Source organism: Lissotriton vulgaris, chromosome 11 (genome assembly GCF_964263255.1).
Source record: "Lissotriton vulgaris chromosome 11, aLisVul1.2, whole genome shotgun sequence".
Taxonomy (NCBI): Eukaryota; Metazoa; Chordata; class Amphibia; order Caudata; family Salamandridae; genus Lissotriton; species Lissotriton vulgaris.
Window position 1 is genome coordinate 1108204411 of NC_141699.1, and position 16397 is coordinate 1108220807.

The 16397-nt window shown below is 44.6% G+C and overlaps 1 protein-coding gene across 1 annotated transcript in view; it reads left to right on the top strand.

Annotated features, from left to right (window-relative positions):
* LOC147684252 (putative cation-transporting ATPase 13A4) overlaps nucleotides 1–16397 on the top strand; it is a 287710-nt gene that overhangs the window by 169573 nt on the left and 101740 nt on the right. The window contains exon 16 of the mRNA XM_086944653.1: nucleotides 4705–4861. Coding sequence (XP_086800779.1) covers nucleotides 4705–4861 — 157 coding nt within the window. The remainder of the gene's footprint in view (nucleotides 1–4704; nucleotides 4862–16397) is intronic.

Genomic DNA, 16397 nt, shown 5'->3' on the forward strand with positions numbered 1-16397 from the left:
TGGAATAATGTTGAATGTTTATTTTTACGTTTATATAAAGCCCTTAATAGATCAAACTATCTCGAACTGCTGTTTGGTACTATGGTAAATAAGATAACAGTTTAGAAAATTAAATTAAAATGCTTATCAAAAGGGTGCAGTGTCCAACATTGATGTAGAATAAGGCATCTCAACTCTGAATATCAGTAAATGTTCCCACGTCAAACCAGCTCCCCAAGAATCAATCTCTGGGTCCTTTGCACTGTCCACAGTGACTAATGGAGGAAAATGCCAAAATACCATCACCCGCTAGAAACCCAACATTCAAACCAGGAACCATTGCTCCGCATCTCCACGATTATGGAATCATATCGCTGGGAGTCAAGGGCCTTAGGCTATGGAATGTCTTTAGTCCAAATATGACAACCAAAACAAACCAAACCACATGTGATTGAGCCAAGAGCTAATATTAAAACTCTTGAAACACCCCATGCAACTTACCTCTGAAGCAGAGGGATCCTGGTTGAGGAACACCAGAAAGGTCTTGCCTCACCTATCAGATTGTACTGAAGTTGTCCTCCTTAGCAGCACTCTGATGTGACTGGCTGGAAACCTATAACATTCTCTAAAAGCTACAAATTAAAAATGTGGGTATGCCCAGACAATGCCCGTGGACTGCACTTCAGCTTCTATAACTGCCAATGAAGATATTGAACAGGAGAACATTTGGGGTGGTCACGATTATTGGTCATGCTCTAGATGAGAGCTGGGGTTCGGCAAAAATCTTCCACTTTATAAAGCACAATGAATCTACTGAAGGCAGAAGCATTCCAACCCCCACTGCAGACTTCTGGGTAAAACAAACCCATCCCCACAGGTCGTGGAAGGTAGTGGATGATTCACATACCATCATTTTAAGTTGTGGTTTATCATTCGCCCATTGTGATTGGCCAAACATGTTATTGTTTCCACCAGTCTGAATGTCCTAAAGGGTGGACCCCAAACTGAGGAATGTGAAGAATATATTGTGTATGGGCTGAGTGGAATCTCTAGAGACATTTGCCAATTTCACCTATAGGAAATAAACTTTTATACAAATATTCCAAGAGTGTGTAATCCATAACCTCAAAGAAATTCAGTGCTACACTTTTTGGCCATTTGTTAGGCTTTGGACATAGGGGGATATGACACATGATGTTACAGAAGTAGGACACACTTCAAAGTGTGGATTCTAATTCTCTGCCACAGCATTTTTCTACAACCTGCAATTCAGTTGTTGCTGCACACTGCTTTGTGTTTGGCATTCAGTGACATTTGTTTGTACTATTTTACATCATTGGTGCCTTGTAATGTAATGATGGTATCCTCCTCATCAAATCTCCTGGACCAGTTGTGATTTAGTCCTGCCTCATGGCTAGACTGTCTTGACTTCATAACCTGCTGTCTTTACACATAAGCATTTAATGCATGGTGAGCAATGGGTTTGGGGAGGTTACCCAGACCTTGCAGAGATCTAGGCAGACCGCATATGTGTTGATTCCCAAAGGCCACCACACCCAGGGATCTTGGACGAGGACTGCAGGTACCTGAAAGGTGCTGCTCTGTGACTTGAATTTACTCTAGACGCTTCCTCTAGATGCTGTGATGTCCATCTCTCCAGGAGTCGTGCATTCTGATATTATCGTGTGTGTGTGTGTATATATTTGCATATTATAGTGTTCATATTCTTTTTTTTTTTTTTAAACACAACCACCCACTAACACGCATGGCGTAGTGGACGTACAACTACAGCACTCTCGGGCTATGTGGCTGACTCCGGGTAACGAACACTGAGCGTCTAATAGAATATGTATGATACTAAGAGCAGGAGGAGCTCAAAGAATATGGTTGAAAGGAGTACTCCGTAAAGAGAAAAGCAGCTGAGGTCAGTAAATAAGGGGACACTCACTGAAGAGAAGTGCTGTAGAAGTCCATGATCATGGGGTACTCTCTAAAGCGGTGTTGCAGAGATCGGTGAACATGGTTGATGGGATACTATTCACCAAAGAGAGGTGCAATGGCTGAACTGCACAAATACTATGGATGTTTGTGGGATAAAACCATAGCAGGAGACATCCAGTGACTTTAACGTGTTGGTCTAAGCGTGTCCACAGGTGGCCATAACCTGAGCAACCCAGAACAATTCTATCTTTGATGATGAATGTTACACTGAAAACATAATTTACTAGTGCTAAGATTTAATGGAGAGAAACGGGTATATAGTGAAAGTCCAAGCAATATGCATGGAAATAAATCGAAAATAATATTGAGCCAAGCAAAGAGACACATATCTGTAGACTAAAACTGTTAGGTCAACATCAAGTTTAGGGCAAAATATGCAATGAGCATAAAAAATTTGTAAATTAAATATTTTTTAAAAATATCAAATTCCACAAATATCTGAATTGATAGAGAAATGTAATACTTAAAGAAAGAAAAACACAATGTGCATGAATATTTAAAACATATAAAGGCTTCAGAAATGCAAGGCATACTACTGGGCCTCACAGCTCCAGGTCATAAATGACCGGGTGTATGCAGATGTTGAGGGGCCGGCATATAGAGCAGACAGGGCTGGCATGCCGGGAGGAAACTATGAGCCTCTTCTCCCGAAAATCACGTCCTGAGTGGCTGGTACATACTAAAGTGGTGATACAGTGCTGGAGAGTGGCTAATAAAATCCTTTGCTGGACGGGGAAACTGACTAGTCTAACTCTGTTGTGGTTGGGTGATCCACTACTTGAAGTGGCTGCCCTAACTGGCTTTAAGGGGTGGAAATTGATAGGCATTGAGTACTTGGGAGATGTCTGTAAAGGGGATACTCCCTTCACGTTCGAGGAACTCCAGCGGGAGTATAATCTACACAAGACCCAGAGTTACCATCATTTGAGACTAACGCATTCACTCCGCACCCACATCCACAGTGGCGCTTCTGTTCCCGACTATTCGCCAATAGAGGATAGGTTACTACTAAACCCAATTCCAGAGATGGTGACCTCCGCAATATACCGTAAATTGATAAACAATGTACCTGACCCCCTAACAACCCTCAGAGAGGCCTGGGTTAAAGACCTGGGAAGTATAGATGATGAGGAGTGTCAGGAGGCAATTCAGAGCTAAAGAGATTGCGGTCAATCCAGATTTAGGTTGGTACAACTTAAGATACTACACTGCACTTACTATCCTCGTACACACCTATACACCTGGGCCAAGGCCCCTACAGCATTGTGCATTAGGGGATGCCAGCGGGAAGGAACCTTCCTACATATTTCCTGGGAATGTCCGGCAATCGTCTGGTATTGGCAAAGAGTCATGGATACTATGTCCAGGGTGGTGGGAGTGACGGTTCCAATGGACATTAAAAGGCTTTTATTAATGATTCAAGGGGACTCCCAACTGGAACAGATATGTGGATATTTGGTTGGCTCTTGCAGCAGGGATATCTAGGCGAAACATTGCCAGGGGGTAAGGGGTGTCTTAGCCCCCGACACTGGAAGAGTGGGGGTGAGACCTTGACTGGTGCCAGCGAGCTAAGGAAACGGTGTATAAGAGTAGGGGGGGGGTGTTAAAAAATGGGAAAGAGTATTGGCGTCCTGGCAAAGAGACAGAGGGCTGTGCATGAGAGAATGACATGGAACATCTGGAGTGGGGCGGAGTGGCAGTGGGTAGTGAGACCGGAGCCGTGACACTGGCTACATAAATTTATCATGGTATGTGGGCTTAACCCTGGAAAACTTTTCATATGTTCTTCTAGTTTCCTGTTCCCTCATGCCTCTTATTTGTATTGATGGTAAAGTATCAATCTCACTGGGTACCAATGCAAGCAGTTCATGTAAAGTATGGGCTATTGAGCAATGTTTAGAAAGAGTTTTTTTTAAAAAAAAGAAATGCAAGGCAACCTCCATTTGAACTGCAAACTAATTAGTACAACATTGTAAGTAAAACAAAAGAAGCATATACATTCAAGAATGCAGTGAAATTCACAAAATCACCAAAAATGTCACGAGGAATTGTCTACTAGCAGTGGCACATTGATGTAAAATATAATCTTCACAGAAATTGAAGAACAAAATGGATTTCTTTTTAAAACAGATGCATGAATATCTGCTCATCCAAGGCCTATGGTTTGCTGTGCCTTCCCGCAACCAGCAAAGATTCTGGGTCACCACACCCACCAGAGACTCTGGGCCACCTCCACGCCCACCAGAGACTCTGGGCCACCTCCACGCCCACCAGAGACTCTGGGCCACCTCCACGCCCACCAGAGACTCTCTGGGTCACTTCCACAACCACCAGAGACTCTGGGTCACCTCCACAACCACCAGAGACTCTGGGTCACCTCCACAACCACCAGAGACTCTGGGTCACCTCCACAACCACCAGAGACTCTGGGTCACCTCCACAACCACCAGAGAGTCTAGGTCACCTCCACAACCACCAGAGACTACCGGTCACCTCCACAACCAGCTGAGACTCTAGATCACCTCCAATAATAATAATTGTCTGTGGTTTCTAGCCCTCTATGAGCCACGTCAACTGGGACATTTGTGCTAGGACATATTAGACTTCCATTATGCTACGTTTGTCCTGATCATCTTATCGTGCCCTCAAGAAAATGTAAAATACAAGAAATGTTAATCTAACTGCTCAAAATCATGCTGACGTAATGTTCTGCTTCGTCCTTAGGTTCCTGTCGAAGGCCTCGCCATCGTGCACCAGTTCCCATTCTCCTCAGGCCTACAGAGGATGTCGGTTGTCACACAGGTGGTTGGGGGCGACCAGAGCCTGGTATTCATGAAAGGAGCACCCGAGAAGGTGATCAGCTTCTGCAGACCTGAGACAGGTATTCAGAGACTTGGAGTAAACATAGCTCTGCATTGAGCATTTACAACATTAGGAAACCTTGTAGGGTTCTCAGGTCTTTTCACTATAAGTAGGTATGGAGACCCCCAGGTAAGCATCTTTATAAAGTTCCAGAACTCTACAGTGACTTGCAATATTCTTATTATGCAGATTTGGGAATATTTTTTTCTTCTAACATGTAACCCATTATAAATTGCTCACAGAAATAGGGAGAAATATTGAACATGAAATATGTTCTTTCTCCATTCGAAATCTCTCCTGCATGTTAACAGTTGGTGACCAGCATTATAAATAGCAGGAAATGAAAGACAAACGTTATGTAAAAATAATACTGTGGAACAAGAACATCCTGTCAACATATTGCTTTATAGGCCCAGAACACAGTTTATTTAGAGTTTAGAACAAGCATTGGCAAAGACAATATTTCTGTACTGGGATAGAAGGTGTGGTGTCCGCATATGATACAGAAATTGAAAGGAAAACAAATAAAATATAAAATATATTGCCATCTAAACATTACCCCTGAGGAAAAAAAGTGAAGATGGGTAATAGTGGTCCCTGAGAGGTAAGAAAACGCACAATCCATCTGTGATATGGAATTGTATGAATATGAATAAATCAATCAATATAGTCTGGCCGGGTTGCTAGAGTAGCTTGAAACACCTACTACCCAGAGGTGCTATTACCATTGTATAAACATTACCCCTGTTGGATTGCAATTAAAATGAGAACTTTAAAACAACTTAGATACAGCTGTTTTATTAGTGATGTTTTAATTAACGCGCCTCACAGCTTCATAATGCATTTGTTGAATAATTTTTGAGGGAGGCAACAACAGATTCCCACCTAAACAAGCAGCACTCAAATCACAGGCAGCTATAAGTTTACAGTGTTAAACTAGGTCTGGGTGGTGAACTCCGCTCTGTTCAGTGAGTTTGCAGAGTGTTCTGCACTCCGCGTTCCACGGAGCTCGCGGAGTGTAGAAAACTCCGCGTAGTGCAGCAGAGTTTTTTTCTGCTCACGAATGGTAAGTTGGTGAGCGCGAGCTGCAGCTCAGGTAGAATTTCTACCCGAGCGTCAGAAAAAAACAGCTCGAACAGCAGTTTGCACAGCACTCTGCCACTTGCGGAACTTCGCAGAGTTTTCTTTGTATCTTTGAAAAGTTATGCGTAGCAAAACTATTCCCAGGCCTGACCTAAACCCCTTAAAAAGGAGATGGGAAGTGAATATCCACATCTAACTGGCACCTGAAGTGCATGAAAACTGTATATAGAGCCACACTTTGAATTAGCTTTGTCATTGAAGAGAAAGGAGCCATTTTAAACTGAATGTTCAGTCACTATAAGAGGAGGGAAAACAAAGTCAAGCGCACACAACCTGAGTTAGTTCATAGGTAGGGTCTTGTATCATTCAAGTGGAAGGATAAGATCAAACTCCAATGTTGTTATCTTAATTGTTTTTAATTCATCCGGTGTGAGTATTAGTTTCACAAAAAAAACAGCCGACACGTGTTTCGTCAATAACGGGGTAGACCCGTGACTCTTCAGGGCTGTTGGAGTTAGGCTGCAGGCAATATCGTGGGACGGGTGATAGTTCCAACCCGGTCCTTATCGGGTATAACATAAGTCGACGCGAGAAGGAAGTGCTTATAGGCATCAGGGAGGCGTGTTCAGGGTGAAATGTTCTGGATACGCGGTTGGACAGGGCAGGGAAGCCTATCCGCTTACCCTAAGTTTTTGGGCTTGTTGCCGTGATGTGGCGTAGCAATGTGGTCTGTCGGTTCTCCGAGTTTGTAAGCGGAGGGATTCAGTGGTAAGTTGGGCTGACCCATTACCCCATGCTTTATGCTCTAAACATGATTGACAGTTTAAAACACTAAAGGAAGAAGCCCACTGGCCCAACCGCACACACTATATATAATGTAGAAGATCAAATTTAAATGGCAAAATAAAGACCTTTGTGATGGCAATAAGCAGAGCTTAAACCATCCCAGAAAATTCAAATCCTTTCTATTGCAATTGAATGTTAGAGGGAATTTGAAACCTCAGAATGAATAGGTTTCCATAGGGCGTCAAAGATTACGGAAATCCTGAATTACTTTAAAGATGAGAATTCAGAGAAAGAAGTTCTGAAGGGCAAGATGTGTAGCACACCATAGGTTTTTTCCATGGGACCTAGGGAAACGTTACAAGTAAACAAAGGTACAGAACAGACTGGAAAAGACCATGTACAGTAAAAAATGAGGTTGCCCTTAAGTTGGACGTACCCAGGTCGAGCATGTGAGGGATTTATCCATAGCAAGGGAAGCAAGATATGAAACAAGCTGACATATTCTGCACACTCTCGAGCAAACAAAGCTCTGCATTCAGGGTGTCTCATCAGTCCATGTGCTATAAAACCTATGTAGAAAATCTCTCAATGCCATCTGAGAATTGGAGATACTAATGTGATGCTGACTCACATGTGCTGTCAATGACTGTGCCACCTGCCAGCATGCATTGGCATCCTCCTTGTTCTCAACAGAGGGTGCAGGAGGCAGAAGACAAGGCAGTGAGGTGGTTTTTGTAACAGTTTTATTCTTCTCATTTTTTAGTAATTATTTTATCAAAATTGCAATACAGTGACATGGTGACATATGTACAGATGAGTTTAAAATGCAGGGTTAAATCATGTCTTAACAGGAACCCCTAAGCAATACATATAAGAATACTCTCACTCATACCATCATTCATACGTACTCAATCTTTCATACTGACTGTCCTGACATTACTAACACAACAAGCAACAGTGAAAAACATAAAATGTGTCCTATAGTAGACTCCTCAAGGTATAACTGAACCCGTAGTTTGAAAACTGTTACAACAAGCATTTGCAATGCAATAGGTCTCGCATTAGGAAAGTTTGAGCTATTGGTATTGTAAATGACACATTTTTTATTTATGTGTTGGTTTTGAAAATAGCAAAATTAATAGCTTTGTCATTTACAAGGCCAATAGTTATAACTTTCGCAAATGTGACACCTATAGCATTTGTAATGCAATATGTGTTGTATTTACGTGACTTAGATATATTGATAATACAAATAACAATGGCTTTTATTTTTTTTTAAAATATTGAATACTTAAATAAAAGTTATTGTAATTTATAATGGCAATAGCTTAAACTTTTCTAAATAACTTTTGTGAAGATTATGTTCAGTGTATTTTATTGTGATGAAAATCCAAGAACAGAAGTGAAATATTAACATCTTTTTGTGACATTTGTAATAAAGCTTGAAACATTGAGAGAACATATTTGAATCAGTTGTTGAATGGTTGCACAGATTGATGCTGTGGTGGCGCTGAGTGATGTTGTGGCGTTCAGTGATGCTGTGGTAGGGCATAGTGATGTTGTGGTGCCCCTGAGTGACGCTGTGGTGGTGCTGAGTGATGCTGTGGTGATGCGATAGATAAATAGAGGGAGGGCGATAGATAGATAGAGGGAGGGCGATAGATCGATAGAGTGAGGGCGATTGATCGATAGAGTGAGGGCAATAGATCGATAGAGTGAGGGCGATAGATCGATAGAGTGAGGGCGATAGATCGATAGAGTGAGGGCGATAGATCGATAGAGTGAGGGCGATAGATCGATAGAGTGAGGGCGATAGATCGATAGAGTGAGGGAGGGCGATAGATAGAGTGAGGGCGATAGAGTGAGAGCGATAGATAGAGTGAGGGTGATAGATAGATAGATAGATAGATAGAGTAAGGGCGATCGATAGATAGATAGATAGAGTGAGGGCGAACAGAGCATTCTTTCTTATTCCGTTGCAAAAAATGTTGACAACTCCATCTTTTTTCTTGGTTTAAACCTTTTTATTTTTCCTCGGGGAAAAAACACTCTGCTTTCTCTTTGAGATCTGAAGAGGGCAAGGGAATACAAACACTACAATATGCAGAATAAAAAAGAAATATGTTCCAACAAAACCCCTTTTCAAGATACTATTAGTAGCTATATGAAACAATAAATGGATCTCATCGCCTGCACGTCCCACTGAGGCAAATAGGATGGCTGCCTAAATCTGCCTGTTCTGCTTCCCGAGGAGGAGGAGGTGGATCACTGGAGAACCCGTGGGTCAGCAAAATAACTCAGAAATGCACAAGAGGCAGCTTCCTGCGGTGCCGAGCCTTTTTAAACCTGACAGACTGAAGAGCAAGGACTGAATAATCTCGGCGTCGACTCAACAGCCTGTCATTCTGGGCTCAAGCAAAGCCTGCGGGTTTACAACCACCTTTAGAGTTTCAGAAAGACCACAAGGCCAGCTCTTTCTGTGAGAATGTAGTGCTCCGATGTTAAATGGGAGAAGCTTTGCTGATTTACTGCTGATGAGGAGGTTGCCCGTATATTGTTTGTATATTTAGCTCTGCCATGACACCACATCTTCATCATGCATAATCATCAGTCTCTTCCAAAGAAGCTGTCCAACAAGTGGGACATCAAAGTGCTACCCTGTTTGTGAGTGCGTGTGTTTGTGAGTGCATGTGTTTGTGAGTGAGTGTGTTTGTGTGTGTTTGTGAGTGCGTGTGTTAAGCGTTTATAGAGGAACACTCTATTAAGTAAAGAGCTTTGCAAATTTAAAAAACAAGTGGATTTTGGTGCGGCCCAAAATATACTTATGAAGCCCAATTTTAGAGAGTGTCAGATAGATATGGGGAGAAGTGACAGGGGCGGGGGAGGGGGGACCAATGCACAGGAGACAGCAGATGGACAAGAGGCACCTGGTCAGAGTGGGAAAAACAAAGAAAACGATACTAAGGGGGCAGGAGAGAGAGCGGAAGGAGAAGTAACAAGTGGGATAGACAGAGAGAGGTGACAATGCGGAGGGGGAGAAGAGGCCGCCAGAGCAGAATACAAAGAGAAAGAAAGGGGCCTGTGGAGTGGGTGGGAAGAATAGTGTGACCGAAGCACATTGGTGGGAGGGAGCATTAGAAGTGAAGCAGCAGATGAGACAACAGTCTAGAAAGAGAGAGCAAAGAAGGGGGGAGGGGAGATTCAAGTGGAAGAGAGGTACCAGGGTAGACGGAGAGAGAGGGAGAAGGTGACAATATCAGATGAGAAAGTGAGAGACATAGAAATACAGAAGTAGCAGGAGGGGGCGAGAGAAAGGAAGACACTGCGGAGAACGGTGGACAGAGTGAGAGAGGGGCAAAAGGACAGGGAGGGGGGCATAGCCATGGATCTATCAAGGCAGAGCGCAATCTGGGGAGAGTGGGGAGACATTGACAGAGAATAATGTAGAAGACCGAGACTCTGGTGAAATATGCGAGACACACGTATGAGAAGCACCGGAGCAGGCACAATTAAAAGAGGCAGGAAGAGACAAAGACGGCGAGAGATGGGTGTACATCAGTACGAGAAGAATATACAGAGCTAGAAGGAAGGAGAGGCAGAAGAGAGTACGCGAAGTAGAGGAAAGAAGAGAGAGATAGCACAGACAGAGGAGCAGGACAGAGATAAAGAGATGCCGAGAGCAATGAAGGAGGTGTCTAAGGGAGAGATGAAAGAGAGGGAAGACTTGGCGAGATGGACAAACGCAGAGGAAGGAGAGACAAGTGGAAGGCAAATGCCAGAGGAGAGAATGAGTGAGACATGCAAAGAAAGCACTGCAAATGGACTAGAGTGAAAGAGGAGAAACTAGGGAGGAAATGGCAATGCCAGGAGGTCTGGGAGGCAGGTAAGGAAGTGTTAACGGTGAGGAAGTGAGAGCCAAAGGAAACTACAGAAGCGGGAGAGGGGCGGAAAGGAAGAGCAATCACTGAGGAGCGAGCAGAAGAGGCTGAGAGACCAGTGAGACAATTTATCATCAAAACCGGAGCCTCGCTGCCAACTTATCAAAGTGCCCACTGACTGGATGCATATGATCAGTCCCGAGCATATGTCTCTCCGCTGTTCCCAACATTAGCGCAGACATCAGAATCAGTGGACTATCGAATGCAATTACAGCGCGCGAGACAGACAATAACGATTGATAGCGCCTACTCTTCCTATCGCACACGGCTCTCATCGGGGGTTGAAGCTCTGCCTTGAGCCGCCCCCGTTTAACAATGATTGGAAATATGCATTTGTGTTGGTAAAACACTGCAGCCCGCACCACTTCATTTGCTGAACACATTATCAAATGAAATGAAAAGTGAACTGCCAGGAGCAGCAGTTACTGCGTAGTAGGGATGAATATTTACTTTACGGTGTTAGCAGCGCGCACAGAGTCCGGCGTCTATTGCCTGTTGTCGCCTTTGCGGGTCACAGCGAGTAGGTTAACATTTGGAATGGAAAATCTTCAATAAAACCCCTCTTGCTTTTCTGGTGATCTCGGTCAGAATAGTTGTTGTTTTTTTTCTCTTCTAGCAAAAAGCAGATGATTGGCTACACAGATTCGAAGAAAGTGTAGGTGAAAAGGAAAAAGAGCACAGTCTGGAGTCTAGTCATGCCCTAATTATTTATTCCCGAATCCCTTACCTCCGTATCATATGCTTTTTTTTCTCGGCGCGCGCTTGAAGTGTTCAGCTGTTCATAATCTATAGCGTTAACAATTTATCATCAAACGCGGAGCCTCGCTGCCAATTTATCAAAGTGCCCACTGGATGCATATGATCAGTCCCGACTCCCGAGCATCTGTCTCTCCGCTGTTCCCAACATTAGCGCAGACATCAGAATCAGTGGACTATCGAATGCAATTACAGCGCGCGAGACAGACAATAACGATTGATAGCGCCTACTCTTCCTATCGCACACGGCGCTAGTCGGGGGTTGAAGGTCTGCCTTGAGCCGCCCCCGTTTAACAATGATTGGAAATATGCATTTGTGTTGGTAAAACACTGCAGCCCGCACCACTTCATTTGCTGAACACATTATCAAATTAAATGAAAAGCGAACTGCCAGGAGCAGCAGTTACTGCGTAGTAGGGATGAATATTTACTTTACGGTGTTAGCAGCGCGCACAGAGTCCGGCGTCTATTCCCTGTTGTCGCCTTTGAGGGTCACAGCGAGTAGGAGCGCTGAAAGTGATTGCGAGCGATCGCTATTGTAAAAAAAAAATGTGTGCTTCCCAGAGAGACAGATGATTGGGAACGCGCGCGCGGCCGGCTCCGATCGCTTTCCTGAGCGTGGGCGTGACAGTTTCTGTCTCCTGGGAAGCAGACCCGGCAACAATAGTTATCGCGCCTGCGCGATGGCATATGGCTTCGCCATATGCATCGCAGGCACGAGACCTAAAAATGATGGAGAATAAATGAAAAAAATAAAATACAAACACTAAGTCTAAGTGAATGAATGATTTCATGTTTCCTGTTGCATCCTGTATGTAATTTCGAAGAGACCTTAATGCACAGGTGTAAAGAAATATGTAAGAATAGAGGTTTCCCCTTATTCTTGTTGTTGGTGTGCCACTCCCTCCTCTAGACCTGAAAGTACCTTAGGGAGTACCCTTGTTACCCTGTCTAAGAACATCCAATGTACCACAGGTCGTATTTCAAGGTTAGGATCAAAACTCTTAGAATTCATTTTTTCTATTCAATACATTCCCGGTGGGAAAAATTCCTGTGCAGACTGTCTTTCCAGACTCCCTATTGATGAACCTGAAAATCAAGAATGGGAAACAGAAAGGAGATGGCCTAACTGCTATGGCGCTCGCCCTTGGACCAGGGGAACGGGGTTCGAGTCTCGGTAATGACGCTAAAACATCCTGTGATTCTGGGCACATCACTTAATCGCCCGTGCCTAACAAAAATGAATGTGTGTCCTCCTGTAACGTAACTGGTGCTATGTAAAGGTCTCTAATACCCTATTCGGATTCAGGTCAAGTTCGCGCTATATAAAACTCTGCAAAAAAAATAATAAGAAATAGTGTTTTATTACATACATAGGAGATGTTACTTTTTGTGAAAAAAGACTGGATCTCTGCTATTCATTCTTATCCTATTCCTAACCAAGTTTTTGGATGAGCTGTCTCTTGAAGGTGACATTTTAGTCCGTGGAGATAAATTTAATAGCCCATTTCTGTTTCATCAATGTTTAATTAACTTAGCACATGGGGGTCATCTAGGTTCCACTTTGACCAAGAAAAAGATCAGAGATTTTGGTGGCCTCGCATGGATTCCGAGGTTTTAGAATTTGTGTCCAACTGGGCTAAATGCAAACTCAGTGACAAGATCTTAATAACTGAACCTCAAGTTCAATCAATCAATCCTTGTCCCAAGAGACATTTGGGTGATTTCTTAGGTCCTTATCAAATTCTTCTCAACTACATGAGATATTTCATTGTGATGGTTGATCACCTCTCTAGGTGGGTCGAAGTTGAAGCAATTTCTAAATCAACTACTAAAAAAAACCAATTGAAAGCTTTCAAAGAGTGTTTTCAAGAGAAGGTCTACCTGGTGAGATTCTTACAGAGAATGGAGTTCGTTTATGTCATCTGAAATGTCTTCATTTTTAGAAAATTGTGCTATAAAACATTTAGGAACATTCCTTTACCAACCTCAACGCAATGGTAAGGTTGAACGCATTAACAAAGTACTTGTAGAATGTATTCAATCTATCAAAAGCAAATCTTGCGTTGCAAAGTCCATTCAAGAGCTAGTGTGGTCTCACCGTACCACTCCACATTCTATGACTGGGAAATCTCCTTTTGAACTGATGAGAGGTTGGGAACCCACCATTGAACAGTGTCTGTTTTGAACCAAAACAATTTCTCAAAAAGATGGAAGTGTGAATGAATGGTGGAAATCAGCTGAACTTAATTCCAATCTTGTAAATTTAAAGATATCTGCTAAAACCTATTCTAGCTTAAAGAAGGAATGTAGATTGAAAATCGGGGATTGGGTACGTGTGAAGAATTCAACTCTTGTTGGGAAAGGTCTATCCAAGTTTATAAATCCAGTTTAAGTTTTGGAACTAGGAAGAAATTCTGTTAAACTTTGATGGAAATTGGCGGGGCATGTATCGTGTATCACTTGTTCCTCATCATGACATGTCTGGTGACACTGAAAAATGTCTTCTGCCCATCAAAAGATGTCCAAAAAGTAATGTGACCATTAGAAAGAGTTCTCTCATTCCTGTACGACCTTGAAGATGGAATGATTTTGTTTGACCTTGATTTTTCTTCTTTTCTCCTTTTTCTTCGTTTTTCTTTTTCTCTTTTCTACTCCTATCTCTTCCTATTTTTCTTTTTTTGAGGGGTTATGGGCACCATATTCAGAATAAGTTGTCTTCATACTTTGTTCTGTAAAAAGGGATATGTGTGGTAAAGTAAGCTTTTGGCTTGGAATGTCTAGATCTTAGAATGTGTCATGAGGTCACTGTAGCTCTGCATTCTGGTTGTAAGCAGTTGCTCCAGTGCCCCTTCATAAAGACGTGCTTTCTTGAATAAACCTACAAAAGCTATTGCAGACTGCCTGGAGTCCTCATTATCAGAATTCTCATAGCCTATTTAAGACTGTTCCTTAATACACTGTCTTTCTGATGTCAGGAACTGGATGGGGACTTGTTGGCTTCTGGCAGACACTGATAAAACAGAGATTCTGATAACATGTAGACAGGAACCCTATGGTGCTTGTCCACAAGCTTCAGGATGTATGACGTAACCACACGAGGCAGTACAACACGTGCCGTTACATTGCGGTAGTTACAACGACATCGCAGTAGTTACAACGACTGCGATGTTACCACGCTATGCCATTACAATGCAAGTCTTTACATCAACTTGCGCTAGATGGCGTGCTAACATTAGAAAAGTGTAATTTACTATTCCAACTCCAGTCCACCTAACAGTAGGGAAGGTGTTGGGATAGTAAACTTCACTATTTGTAATGTTAGCACGCCATCTAGCGCAAGCCGGTGTAAAGACTTGCGTTGTAATGGCATAGCTTGGTTACATCACGGTCGTTGTAACAACCACGATATAACAGTATCGCGGTGTACTGACTGCGATGTTAAGGATGTTTCCCGGGGGAGGAGCCAAGCTCGCGACCGTGATGGCCACGTTGTAGCTCGGCTCCGTCGACCTTCTCGCCGGTTTTATTAATCCTGTGCCCTATCCTGCCCGAGAAGATGTATTCGTGGAAATATGGAAACATGACAGATTGCTGATACTTACCATCTGCTCCGGATGCTCCTGGGTGCGGCGGATCCTGAGCTGTGCCCTTGTTCGCTTCGGAGCCTGCTAGGTGGGTGGGCCTGGACTTGCCTGCGGCTCCCGACTGGAACGAAGTTCCTGTGCCGGCCCCTTTAATTAATTAATTAATTAATTAATTAATAATTAATTGTGGGTTTATATAGCGCTAGGATAGACTCCCGGAGGAGTATCTCCGCGCTTCGACCGCTGCGAAACCCTTCCTGGCTTCCCTGGGAGATGGTCCCTTAATGGGTATCTCCAGGGTGAGACCAGGCATCCCCGGCGGTCTGGTGGGGCCGTTAGTGCAGATGAGGCAAGCTTATGCCCAGAGTTGCCGAGTGTGATCGCTGATCAGAGTGGGCACCGAGGCGAGAGAATTATCGAGTCCGCTGACCCTGGTCCAGAAACCTGCCGCGTCGGGAATCGAACCCTGGTCCCGGGCCGTCCTCTGCTCTCGGGTCTGCCGCCTCTAACCAGTGAGCCACACTACTGCACCAGTGAGCCACACTACTGAGAGAGGGGTCGACCAAAGAGGCCACTGTGCGGTTGGACCGGTGGCGACTGACCGGACCCGGACTGGTGGTCCGGGGACCTGGTGGGACCTGGTGGCGGGGTGCCGCATCCCACGGACAGGGGTTGACCGCATGGGAGACGCGTCTCCCCTTTGTCTCCCAACCGGCCATTTTGAAATCCTCCGCCCGGACTCGGCGGGCGGTGCCCATGGGCCAGAGGCGCCGACTACCTCCAATGTTTTGGTGGCCCGCTTCCCTGCACCACTGGTGCGGTTGACTGTCCCCGGCTGGCTCTCGCTGAACCCCGCTGGCCACCGGATCGGGGCTGGAGTGTACAGTGGCCTCGCCGTGTTGACAAGATGGTGGCCAGCGCCCTGTATCTCAGACCCGTCGTCGACGGGAACACTGGCTTGTCGCGCGGCACGTTTGCTGAATACTGTAGGGGTGATCCTACGATTGGCGACGTCCTCGCTGCCTTGAGTTCCTGGCGTGAGGCCATGATGTTGAATGTCGCTGGGCCGGATGATGATTTTCTTGACGGGCTCGCTGAGCTGCCCCCCACGGGTGCGGACCAACCGCTGAACTCTGCTGCACGGACCTTCCCCGAGGTTGATGAGATTACGGCCGTCGCTTGTCTGGAGGTCTGGATGCCCATTGCTCTGTTTTGTCGGGAGCGCTTCCAAGGAGTGGAAATGACGGAGGGACTCCGGCCGGGGTCCGTCCGGGCCTGCTTTGCCGTGACTCCCGGCGATTGTTCGCCTTGCCCTGCTGAGCCGGGATCCGATGTCTGTCCTAGCGGAGCGAGTGCCCCTTCTTGGTCAGCGGGGCGTTGTTCGTGTTGCCTGCTGTTGCTGTTG